The sequence below is a fragment of the Frieseomelitta varia genome, unplaced genomic scaffold (genome assembly GCF_011392965.1).
Source record: "Frieseomelitta varia isolate USP_RPSP 00005682 unplaced genomic scaffold, Fvar_1.2 scaffold_352, whole genome shotgun sequence".
In the NCBI taxonomy this organism is placed as follows: Eukaryota; Metazoa; Arthropoda; class Insecta; order Hymenoptera; family Apidae; genus Frieseomelitta; species Frieseomelitta varia.
Genome location: NW_025110093.1, coordinates 243,035 through 256,287, shown reverse-complemented (window position 1 = coordinate 256,287; position 13,253 = coordinate 243,035). Strand labels below are relative to the sequence as shown.

General features: G+C 47.0%; 1 protein-coding gene across 3 annotated transcripts in view; it reads left to right on the top strand.

Moving 5' to 3' along the window:
* LOC122530679 (fibroblast growth factor receptor 1-like) overlaps positions 1-13,253 on the top strand; it is a 121,673-nt gene that overhangs the window by 96,449 nt on the left and 11,971 nt on the right. Inside the window, exons 4-7 of one of the 3 annotated variants that reach the window (XM_043657837.1) lie at positions 4,063-4,273; positions 4,847-4,900; positions 10,582-10,745; positions 11,634-11,790. In XM_043657837.1, the coding sequence (XP_043513772.1) occupies positions 4,063-4,273; positions 4,847-4,900; positions 10,582-10,745; positions 11,634-11,790 (586 nt within the window). The remainder of the gene's footprint in view (positions 1-4,062; positions 4,274-4,846; positions 4,901-10,581; positions 10,746-11,633; positions 11,791-13,253) is intronic. The other 2 variants (XM_043657839.1, XM_043657838.1) reach the window with 2 other exon arrangements.

The following is a 13,253-nucleotide window of genomic DNA, read 5'->3' as shown; positions in this document are numbered from 1 at the left end:
ACTCGGTTCCTCCGGAGGAGTAGCGCTACGAACGAGCAGCGAGGCTCGTAAGGTTGCGGCGAAACGACTTGGTAGGAGGTTGCATTTTTATTCCCCCCCCCCGCCTCCTCTGGTCTCTGTCGACGTAGCAGATGAAAGCGGTTATGCCGGCTTCGTATATTGCCCCGTCCTTTTGTCTACCCGGCAGCTTCGCGAGCAAACCACCCTCTCTCTCTCTCTCTCTCTCTCTCTCTCTCTTTCTTGTTCTCGGCCCACCTTGGTTTTTCCATCTTTCGCCCTCCTACGTACGCGACGACCTCAAAGCCAGTTCTATTTCTGGTGCCATCCGACTCGTATACTCGAGTAAACTGGCATTCGACCAAATGCCGTGATACACCCGGGCCCCTGCCACGCTGTACATTTCTTCTCACCCCTTAATGTTACGACTCACCCTTCCGCGCCACTCTCTCTCTCGCTCTTTCTCTCTCCATACCGTGGACCATTACGCTCTACCCGTGTGCCGCTTACGTTATTATTGTATAAATCAGCCGCACGCGGCGTTGAATTTTCTTCTCGTTACGTCCGACACCGGATTTTCAGCGAACCTGCGCGCCGTCTGCATCGATTTACCTTCGACAGTGTGACCGAGCGATTTTCCCCCTCCTCCCGCGTGTACGTACAAGCTCGGATTTTCGAGACGGTTGTTCTTTACGGCCCTTCGTTTACTTTTTACGATCGCTGCGTAATAAATTGGAACCGTGTTCCACAACTACGTGGAACTCGGCGGACTACCGATACCCTTCTCAAGTTCACGTCGTGAGTGCCTTCAAATTTCAAGTGTCTGATCTTTGAAGAACAAACTTGATGAAACTTCAATTACTAATCCGCCATTACATCTCTCCAGCTTACCGCTGCGATGTTAAAAAAAGAAGAAAAGAAAAAAGAAAAACGATGGTGGAATAGCGTGGAAGAAGGTGGATAAAAAGCGGGCGTATCGGACGCATTGCGGTTTACCTGGCGTCGATTTAATTACCGATTAATCCCAGCTCCTTTTGTTCGCCTCTCCGAATAATATCCACGGCTCGTTCGGCGGGCACCGCGCGTTGCTCGTATCGCCACGGTTGTTTTAATAACGGCGATAAATTTACGGTTGGCTGAATGTATTCGAGCCAGCGACCGGTATCTCTTTTTGTCACCGTTGGATTATTGCATCGCCGCGGTTCCGCGAAACGAAACGTCGCGCGACCCTCGCCTCGATCCCGTACCCGTGGATATTATTAAAAATCGCCAGGCCGCTCGCGCGAACGCAACGATCGCAATTTAGATTCTTCGTCTTGCACGCTGTGCCGTTTCGCTGCCACTTCCTTCCTCCCCCCCTCCTACCTCTCGTTCGTCCCTCTTTCTCTGGTCCTCGACAACAAATCATTCGGGTCGATCGTTCATACTCTCGCATTCCCGCGGAACGACCAATGGGGGAAAATGATAACTGGATGCGGATCATAAATGACCGCAGTCCGATAGTCGGATATCTAATATCCCACCGTTTCGATCTGGCGCAACGTTGAAAAATACGAACGATCGGATAAGCTGACGATATTCACTGACCATATTTGATCGTTACAGCAAACCCCTCTTTCGTGTCGCGATACTTGGAAATCTCACCTCGGTGGATACGAAAATGAACGAAAGAAAAAGAAAAGAAGATGTTGAACAAACTCCGCTGGTCTACTGCGAGCAGATTTCGTGCAGTATTTTCGGCAGTTGCCACGAAAGCTCGACGAAGCTACGCCCTTTCTTTTTGGCCATTTCAAGCTGCGCGTCGTCGTTTCGAGGATCGCGCGAAATATTAATCGCAACGAGAGGGAAAAAAGCAACTTGGCGCGCCTTTCTGAAGCGTCCTCGGTACCAGAGGTTCGCGCTACTCGTCGACGAGGATCGCGCAAACTTCCGCTGGTAACAAGACGAACGAGAGTCCGAAAAGGGAATGGATAATCAGAGGGAATTATGTAGAGGCTACCTTGCAAACCGGATGCCTTCTTCCCTCTGCTTGCTCCTCGTATCTTTCCGGTAGGACGCGTCGCCGCCTCGCCTAAGTACCCTGCATTATTAACACCCTGTTATTCGTCGATTAAGTCGTTTTTCACCGAGGCACCTGGCTAATCGAACTACGAACACTTGCGTCAAACTTGAAGAAGCTTCTTCCTGTTAAGCTGAATTATTTAGCGTGTGCCGTGGATTATCGAGTACAATTAATATGTATATTAACATGCATATTAACACCTTATCTACGGATGACGTCATTAAGTGCAGTAATTGCACATATTTTACTTCAGTTGCAGTTGAGGCTTCATTGTATCGCAAAAGCCTGATATTTGTTGTCGTAACTTTAAAATTTTGAAAATATCGAAAGCATCGAGAAGGTAGAATGTAAACTCGGGCGCGACAATTAATAGTGGCGATGTTGATGACCAATGTTGATGACCAATATTGTAGGAGAAAGTAATTTTTTTATGAAAAAAAATTAACACATATAGTTTCTTCCCATCGTAACGATAGGAAGTCAACGGTACGTCGATATGGTGTTAACACTTTATTGATTCTTTGTTGCATAAACTTTCGTTTCGTATATCGTCGCTGTTGAAACAGACAAAAGTTTCGAGCAGCAGGGGTGTGCAGTCGTCCTCGGCCAGCGGCAGACGAATCGAATTAAGGATCAAATTCTTCACGGCGACGCATCCGGCGTGTTCAGGAGGAAAACTCATAAGAATTGATGAACTGAGTTGCGGGGTGGGCGGGGGGGGGCTTTCTCTGTAGGAAATAGTTCGCGAGTTGGGAAACTCGTGAATTTAACTGAGTAATCAGTAAACTCCCATTACTCGCCACTCCCCCCGTTGCAGCCCCCTTCTTTCCTCGTCTCCGAGCTGAACAACGGAGTGGAAACGGAAAGGGGGGGGGGGGGCAGGAGGATTAATTATTTAGCCCGGAGCAATAAGATATGTCAAAGGTGGCTCCTAACTACCGGCCGAGTTGCCGGACCGGTTCATTGCTGCGTTTTATTAATGGCGCGTTGCCAGTGACGTAAAAAGATCGCGATTTTCATTTCTCCGCGGTAGGAAAGAGTAATCGACCACTGTACATTGTAAACTCAGACCGCGGCGTAGTTCGGCGACTAAATAGTTGAAACAAGCCTGCCGGCTAATGAAACTATGCCGGCGTGAATGTCAATCCTCGGACTCTCGACTCTTGACGAGTAAAATTTTACCTGAAAGAAAACGAGACTACGAGAGACTACATTCCCTCGCCATCTCTTTCGTTTCGCCTGCACTCGCTTGCATTTTCACCGAACCATCGAGATTTTCACGCGTCGCTCCATCAAACTCCTCCTCGTCTCTTCCCTTCCTTCCCTTTTTTTTTTTCACGACGTTCTTTCACCCGGCCGCCGCGGCCGGAACTTTCTTTTTAACAGTCTCTATCCTTTATCTCGGCCATAAGGTAACGACGTCGTAACACGTTACTATGTTATGTATTACGTCGCTCGTAACACGGGTGTAAAGTAGCGAGGCGGAAAGGAAATAAGTCGTAACAGTGCGCTGATTTACGGGGCGCGAGTGCGCGTTCCTCTGCCTCTCGTAGTCTGCTGCAGTCTCGAGGGAGGCAACCGCGTTCGCATTCGTACGCGTACCGACGAATCTAAATGACACGAAACTGATTAATGCCGCGCCATTGTCTCTGCCGAATTTTTCCCTTTGCCTTTGTTCCCGTAAATTCTCATCTCGACGCCGGGAGAGATTGTTCGAAAATTCTGAGTCTACGCTTCAGGCGTTTGAATTTTCGTAAAATTTTGTAAATCTTACACGATTCGGAGCTGCTCTCGTCTCGATCGTTGAGCATGAATTTCGACAAATTCGCTCGCTCCAGTTTCCAAAGGTCGAAAAGCCAGGCAAAAGCAATCGTTTCCCTTAATCGAGAAAAGTAATTAAGAAGTATTTGCACAGGGAGTCGAAGGCGACTCTCCGTGTTTAACACCGGACGGCGTAATTCCATTACGGTGTAATTTCAACGGCGTCCGCGGCCTTGTTTCAGGTGTCCTGGATGAGGAGCAAGGATCTTCACATTCTCACGTCCGGGAACACCCTGTTCAGCTCGGACACGAGATTCGGGCCTCAGCACACACCGGGTAGCGACGCGTGGACACTCAGGCTGGACAACGCCAGGAAGACAGACTCCGGCAAGTACGAATGCCAGGTGAACACCGAGCCGAAAATGATGTATGCTGTTCAGCTGTCCGTGCGAGGTAATTGCAGTTCCACTCTCTCTCTCTCTCTCTCTTTCTCCCTCTCTTCTTCCTGGCCCGTCCCCTCTTTATTTAAATCCGCCCACTAAATTGAATTGTCCTTAAGCTGGCCTTCGTTTAATAGCTTCGCCGGACTCCTAACCTCGTTGAATATTTCCCCGCCGCATTCGAGCCAGCGATTTTTAATTATATGGTAATACTTGGAAATATGAATGTAATTTTTGGAAGAGAGAGAGCGAACGATCGAGAGCCGGTTGAATCGTCTCTCGAGGAATTATCTACGACGCTCGGTCGTGTTAAATCAGCAAGATCGCTCGGAAAGTTCGAGGGGACGTGCTATTTTTTTTCTTTTTTTATGATCGTATATCAATTGTATACGCGCATTGCCAAGACGAGATAGGATTTTAAACGAATTTCCAAATCGTGCGATCGAGAACGATCTACGATTTTGACAATTCGAACCACTAAGAGCAACCAGTTCGCGACACGTGAGATTGTAGTTAGAAAGTTGTTGTTTGCACATGGTCCAGCACGTCGTTCCGATGTCTCACTGTCTCCACTGTTCCTTTTCAGATCCTGACAAACCGGAGGGTTACGACGAGCCGCATTCGCAACAGACGCGAATAAGTAAGTGAGCACGGAGTGGAAAACCGAAGGTTTATTTCCGTCGTGACAGTACACCGGCGCGAAAGGGGTTTCATTAGTTCCGTTTCCAACGCTGTCCTCGCCATTGTGCCGCGGGGATTTTAATAGACGCGCGGATAAATTTCGAAGACTCCCCGCCGTCTAATTTCCACCAGCGGCGAGCGTGAGCCCGACCAATCGGGACTCTGAAACCCACCGACATCGGCCGGAACAACGTCAACGGACGGAATAGCTGAATAACTTGATATTTTCATACACGTCGGGGATGATTAAAAAATATTTTCAACCAAAACTCAAACGATAAATCGCCCTCTGCTGTTTTATTGCGCGTCCTCGCCCTACGCTCGCGCGTTGACACTCCGCGCTGATATACACGCATCGACAATGCAATCGAAACTTCATTGGAAGCTTTTCCATGTCCGCTATTCGTATAAAATTAATCTCAACATTTCGAAAAAAAATTCTTTTTTTTCTCTGTTTTCCCTTTTTTCCCCACATCGTCAAATCTCTGGCGTGATCTGCGGACTGTGCTGCTGTAATAAACAAACTGCAGATGTTTATATAAATTTATGGTTTTGTAAATTTGTAAAAATAATTCAACGAACGGAGCTTGGACGGACGATAGTTTGGGAGTTGGCAATATTTTCTGTAAATTCCTGCGCCTTCGAACTTCAAACTACGAACGCATAAAAATCCGCGGTCCAGTATCCGCTTTTAATTTCATAACACTGGGAATACCATCTTGGCGACGAGAGCGAGACAGCGTACACAAATTCGTAATTCAGACGCCAAGACGCCAAGACGCCGCGATCGATCCAATTTTTCAGAGGATTTAGAAATACAATCTTCACACTTTGCGGAACTTTCCAAAGAGGATTTCCTTAGCTCCTTACGAATACAATTATTCTTCTCGTCGCGTTTGTTTCGGCGGCAGATAACGCGCCGGCTACATTTAAATCGCATTTGCGACCTCCTACTCCTCAGACGGTGCCTCGATTGAAGTTGCGAAACTGAATTTTTCCACGTGCAAATTACACGAGGTCCTCTTGCGATGGTAACGCGAGCGGGTCACGGTATGCTTGCGCGCATTACGCGATCGTAAACTTTCGAACGAGCAAATTAGTGGATGTTTCGATGTCGCGATGGCCTGCGTGAAAATCCCGCGGACATTAATCACTCGCGAAACTCGTCAAATACATTTTCCCAACGTTTTCCCCGCCACTTCTAATTACAACACTCGACTGTGTGAATTTAAATTTTCATAATCGTTCGTAAACTGGCCCGAAATTATATGGCTCGGATATATCCGGCGAAACTTTCTCGACGAGCGTAAATAAAAGGAAAAGAAAAGAAAAGAAAAGAAAGGGAGAAATACAATAAATATAGATGGGAACTTTTGTGGAAAGTTTTCATGAAAGTAGACACGCAGACGGAGATTCATTCGTTGAAACGATCTTCCACTAATGTCAATTTTCTGGCAGGAAGAGCGTTAATATCTGGTAACTGTTTTAATTAGAGACCCATTCACGTTTCTTATAAAGCATCAAATATCGAGTACAATGTCTCGCGAAAATATTCTCATAGACTGACTTCTGTATTGCGTGTAACACGATGCTAAATATTTTAAAATTTCATGAACGTTACGACCGAACCGACGTAATTACATCGATGAAGCTTGAAATAAATCTAAAAATTACGAAAAGACATACGTCATAAATACATAACGCGCGTGTTATATTCGTAAAAACAAGTTCGAATGCTAAATGCAGATTATAGACACCAGCTGCTAGAATTTAGAATTGGAGTTTGCTACGTGGAATTAAAAATGAAAGTTGCAACCGGGTAGTTAGTTGGTAAATAGCTTGATAAATTTCCCAAACGTCGGTCTATTTTCCCGGCGGTAACTAGGCGACCCTATTAACGGAGCATGATATATTTCCCACGCAGCGAAGGAGAGGGAATGTCGTGACACCTTTATACATCGTTGCCCCGTTAAAAAATCATCCGACAGGCGGCTTTTTATTCCTCCGCCGGGATCCAGTCGACATCAATCACTTAAAGATAAGTGCGCTTCTTCGTTGGCTTTGACGGCCGGGATCTGTCGTCGATTCTTCTTTCACGGCGCTCCTCCTCGACGCTTCATAATTCTTTCCAAGTTCCGTCATTTCATCCTCGGGACGCGAGATTTCTCTGTCCTCTTCTTTATTGCTTCCAACTCTCCGAAGCTCACCCTCCCCTTCTCTCTTCCCCTGTCGTTTGAACTTCGAATCGACGCTGGTTAAATTTAAAGAGCAGCGGAAAAACAACGCGTCGCGACGACCCCGCGCTTCGATCGAAATATCCTCCAACTGAGAATCGATTATAAAGTGCTTTTAACGAAAATTGCTCGCGCAGTGACAGGGGAGACAGCTGCGAATCGATGATTGATCAATCGAAACTTTCGACGACAGTGGAATAAGCGCCGTGTTTCCTTCGAAAATTATTTTAGATGGCACTCGAGAGATGGGAAAATAACGGATAATGGCAGATAATGTATGAGCGATGTTACGCTTGTAGAATTTCTTTTTTTTTTTTTTTTTTTTGTCTGTAGAAAGCATTCTCACTATTGGCGAAACTTGGCTACAAATGGTGACGTTTTCTGAAAGATCGCAAATTTAAAATCGCGCCATGGAGCTGCAGCTTTGCTCGAAATCAAATTACCCTCTCCGACGTGAGTACCGGAAAGACGAGATAAACTTCGTCCGAAATTCTCGAAAAAGCCACCGCGTCGGAAAGATTATTTCCTCGAGAGAGGACCAAGCTGTTTTTCCATTTGCCACGAAGTGCGCGGCGAGGCGTAGCAGGCGCCGTCGAATAATAATAAAAGATCGCGACGGTGGGGCAATTATCATCGAAGTTAGCGGGCGGCGAACGCGCCGTGAAGAAAGCTGGGAGCCGGTAAAGGAAAAACAGGCTGCCGCGGCCGTGTACAGTAATAACGGCATAACGTAATATTTCGCCGAGGTGAAATGCAGTTCCCTGGGGATTAATTCAAGTCTAATAGGATTATCCTTAATCCTGGTAGTCGTGGAAAACCTCCTCCGGTTCTACCGGTCGGTCTTTTTCCTCGTCACCTGGCGTGGCCATAACCTGCCGCTTCCACGAGCTCCTGTAGCTAGGGAACGTGGCGTTAAATGAGTCTCGACCATCGACTCTCTCTCTCTCTCTCTCTCTCTCTCTCTCTCTCGTTCTCGCCCCTGTCTTCATCGCGCTGAATAATGTATGCTTGTTCCGACATTATCATACACCATGGTGTAGGGTCGTCTCTTACGAGACGCGCAGCCACCGACGCCCATTGTTTTTCCCTTTCGCCTCGTAATGAATTATTAGACCGCCTCCCGTTGTCCCTGTACGCGAGACGGTTCTCTTGTTTCTTCGCACTTCAAACTGCAATTTCCGGGCTCGGGAATCCAGCTACCTGAAACGAACGACGAGGCAGAGCCTCTTCTACTCCTCCTCCTCTTCTTCTTCCTCGTTTCTTCCACTTCCTGCTCCTCGGTGTCTTTTTATTTTCCCAACCGGCGGAGTCTGTTGGAAATGAGTCGCGCCCCGATACAGCGAGACCCCGAGTCTCGAATTGTAATTGTGATCCCTCCTCGCCGTCTTCGGTGTCTTCAGGCGTTCAAAGGGCGTTTTTTTTTTTCAGGCTACTCCTGACGATTCAGACACCCTTCACACTTCAGAAGATTCCCTTGGCCCTTCCATCTTTGTTAAATTCAACATGGCAAGTCGAGGGAAGTTTCTCGGGATCGATCTCCCTTTCGGCGCGAGGTCGGCCCGGTTCGATTCTCGGCGAGAACTGGGGCGAACGAAACACGGCGTCGTGTCGCGAGAGAGGAACACGTCGTTTCACGGTGGCACGCATATTAAACGGCCACTTGCGCCGACCCTCTAAATTAAAACGTACAAACTTGACAGTACGTACCGCGTCCTGCAGGAGGCGAGGGAGGGAGAAAAAACCTGGCGTGTTACGCTGCCATGTTCTCTTTCACCGGTTGAAAAGCTTTACTTTGTAAAGCTGTCGCATGCACCGTCGTCGTCGTCGTCATCATCGTCGTCGTCGTCATCGTCCCGTGTGCAGTCTCTCAAGAGGAGAAAGCCAACGCTCTCATTAATTAAAATTATCGCGTAACACTCGTCGCCGACTCGTCCTTAATGGCGCGTGTTATAGCGGTTCATTAACGGTGGATTCTTCTTACGCGGCGGACGTTGGCGTTCAGTTCGACGACGGCGAGAAATATTAAAACAGGATCGTGTCAATTAGCAACAATCGATAGTAACAAGTCGACTCGGCTTGCTGCCAATTAAAAAACTTGTCGGGATTTTAAGATGAATTGCCGTTCCCTCGGCCCCCTCCCACCTCCACCGCCGGACGGTATTTTTCTCCTTAGCGATAATTAATTCGACCCAAGTAGTTGGCTCGGATAAATGAAAGCGACGAATTATTAGCGCCCGGTGGTTTCTTTCGGGGAGTGGAGTTTCCTGTTTCTCGTTCGGTCACATCGTTCCGTAAATCTCGACTGAAGTCGTGCCGCACGCGGTTTTTAATGAATCTACTTTTTCAGCCAGCCAAGGCATGAAACACGCTCCGTCCTTTTTTTACATTTTTTTCATTTCTTTTTTTTTTTCTTTTTACTCTCTCCCGTGTAATTACTTTCTTCTCGGATCTCCGGCCCATAAGCTGTTTAACATTGTTTCAAACGCACACCGGCCCGGATATCTTTGTTCAAACGGGACGCCACGGGAACGGAGCTTTCGAGTGGACGAAACTCGCAAAGGTCTTGATGATCTCTCGCCAAGTTATTGTTTCAGGGAGCACGAACGACTCCGGAAATTATTTCATTCATTAATCAATCATATATCGCAGATTTGGAAGATGGAGCGATATGTCTCTTATTTTTGGTACCGATGATTAAACTGGGTCAATGACGTTGACGACATTATTGTTCAAATTACACTATCGAAGAATATGTGTATCATTTATAATAAGAGGACGTTCTTCTTTAAATTGTTCTGCAAAAAGATTCATTTATAATGAATGATTGGTCTTGAAGTGTCAGTGAACAGATTCTATCGTTGTGACTTCATGACTTCACGAGATCGGTAGAACACGCTATATTTTTATTAACACTAGAACTACCACAGCGGTCAAAATAATCAATTTTGAATTTTCCGTGGAAATTTTACGTATTTGTGACAGTGTATTTTTAATGAAACATGTTAACAAGTTTGTGTTCTTGTATTATTGTATTATTATTGTATTATTAACTTCTTCTTGTGCCCTGCACTTTAATTCCTTTGCTATAAATATTATACTTTAGTCGTCGATAGTTCTAGCGTTGAATCGTGTATTTTATACAATTTCAATTCAGAGATATTTTTAACTCACTAAACTATGCCTGGAACATATGAAATTTTTACCAAATCATTTTTTCTAAATAATCGTAACGTAAAGGTACGATCCAACCCACTAAATTGTTCGGAGAACGTAGTAAATTTCAAAGAAGTATGTTTCATATGACTAACTGTGACGCAAAAGCGCAAGCATGAACCGTATCTGAAACGAAACTTTTCATCAAAAGATGCTGCCCGTCGTATGATATTTGTCCATACATGGCTTGCAGGTTACGAGAGCACGGCGCCAGTGGCAGCTATAATGGGCCCACGGGAGCAAAGGGTGCCATCCGGGTCAACGATCACCTTGAGGTGCGTCATATTGTCCCCGTATCAGACTCGGCCCATCAGAGGGGTGCAATGGCTCCGGGATAACAAACTCCTAACATTCCAGGTAATACAGCCTCGCGTCTTCTCCAGAGACGGACTCTAATGAAATTTTTTACACTGAGTCCTCTTCTTTCGACGTCCAACTCTTTCCACTTACTCTCTTTCTCTCTCTTTCTCGAGAATGTCTCATCCCGAACGAAAGAAGTACGATCGTAAATCATCGCGGTGACAGGGAGACGCGACTCGCGCGAACTTCCAACCCCTCCCTCTTGGCTTGCAAGATTTCTGTTTAAACGCCTCGAGAGATTGAAAACACGATCGAACAATAAAAGAAAAAAAGGAGGGAATTTTTGAAACAAATCATTTTTGGTGCGAACGAAACTTAAAACCTTTCTTCCCCTTTTCTTTTCATTCGCAACGAAATTCAAGTAATCACAACGAACGTTCAAATCGGTTCATAGCGGGATGAAAAAAAAAAAAGAAAAACGCGATCGAGGCCGCGATAGGGCGAACAGCTGAAAATTTATCCGCCACCAGACTACGCGCAATTCATCTCGGCAGATTTATTACGAAATTACAAACTGCGAACGTTTCGCGTGAGGGTCGGAGCCGGAGAGATTTATTTAATTTTCCACACTCGCGACATTTTTCGATCGTGATATTCGTCCGGTCAACAACTGGTGCGTACGATGTAAATGTGCGTGTGTGTGTGCGCGCACGCGAAAGCGCGCTCTCTCTCTCTCTCTCTCGCGATAAAACGGTATTAATTGCAAATATGTACTTAACGATTCGTGGATTGATTGGCGCCGTAACCAGGTAACCGTTCACGTTTCATCGGCATCGCCAGAGAAAACGCGGGAAAAGAAGAACAGAAAATGGGAAAGGATGATCAGTTGCGTTGCGTTGTGTACCAAATTTCACGTTGCATTTCCTCTGTTTGCATTGTTCGCAGGCTGCACGAGGTGGAATAAGCGTGGAGACAGAAAGAGGCGCGGCACGAACGGTCTCGGAATTGACTCTGGCGACGGTGACGCCGCGCGACGTCGGGAAATACTCGTGCAGGCCGACCGAGGGACGAACGGACACTGTAATGCTGATCGTCGAACCAGGTTAGCGTTGTGTTTCCTCGGAATTTCACCCGATATTTCGAACGAAAGTTCTTTCTGTTAAACCTGGAGTTTTTCCACGCTCGTCTACGCTCTATACATCCTCATTCCGAACGCCGTGCGATTTAAATCCAATTTAACGACGCAAGCCGCATCGCGGTTAAGGTCGGCGGGTGGAGAGAGAGAAAAAAAATATATATATATACGATCGGAGTATCGTACGAACCGCCTCTCCGCGTAATGGCGGACGTTCAGTGCAAATTGCCGCTATAAAAGCAAACTCTAAATCGTCGTTGCAGCGCGATCAAACCCCTCGGAGCAACGGCCTTTCTCCGTGAAGCTCATCGGAGCCGATTACAAGCGGCCGACGCGACCATTTGTATTCGATTCGCCGTAACGTCTTCGTGCACGCCACGTCCGCAACCGTACAGAGAGTAGAAAATAAAAAGAAAAAAAAAAAATCGTAGCAATCTTCGGGAGAAGAAGGAGAAGAAAAGAGAGGAAAGAGGCGGAACGTAGGGGTTGGAGTACACGAGGTGGGTGGGTGATACCCCGTGATCTAAAGTCGCGCCTCAGGATTACTCGAAACACTTTAAAGTTTTAAGGAGGCGGCGGTATTTCACGACGCGACTATTTGTCTAGCTCAGCCTCCCTTAGCCCGCCGTGGACGTCGTTCCGGGGTCCTTCCGCAAAGGAAGAGGGGAAAAACATCCCGCGTCCGCGCCGTCGAGAAAAGGGAGGAGGAGTGCCGCGAGAAGGATAGGGAGGAAGAGGATAGGGGAAAGAGAGGCTACGGCCGGAGAGATTCGGTGAAAAGGAGAGCTCGCGGAGGGCAGAGCAGTGGCATAAGCACACTTGCATGCGGAATTCACAGGCGGTAGTCTCTATTATCGTGAATTTTCCTTCGAAAGTTATAGCGAGGAAGCAGCGGGCCACGCGACATCGCATTTTTCCCGGGCTACCGACGCCCACCGTCGTCCCACCCTCGTTTCACCCTCGTCGCACGTGTACAAGTGTGCGTGTGCGTGTGTGTGTGTGTGTGTGTGTGTACGTAGGCGGCAACCCGGGCCATCCCTTTTCTTTCGTCCCGTGTACGGGGCGACGGAACGCGCCGTAAATCACAACTTCGCCGACTCGTTTCGTAGTTTCGCAGATTGCGAATTTACGCGGTTTATAGGCAAACCAACCGTCTTCACCGTCGCGGATTTCACCGATTTCACCAAGCTTGCGAGAGACACTGTCCTCGGTGTCGGGGTTTTGTCTCTGCTCCCGCTGATTGTTAGAGCTGCTTCGCGAGTTTCTGGAATTATTTTCTTTTTTTTTTTGTAACATCGCTGCGGTCTTTGTTCTTCGATCCATGAAATCACACACAATTTGCTGTTTTATCATTTTTGTTAATGCACGTTTACGTTTACGTTTTGGTGGCTTTCGAGGCAATTATCAGAGCGGCAGTTCCTCGAATTTAC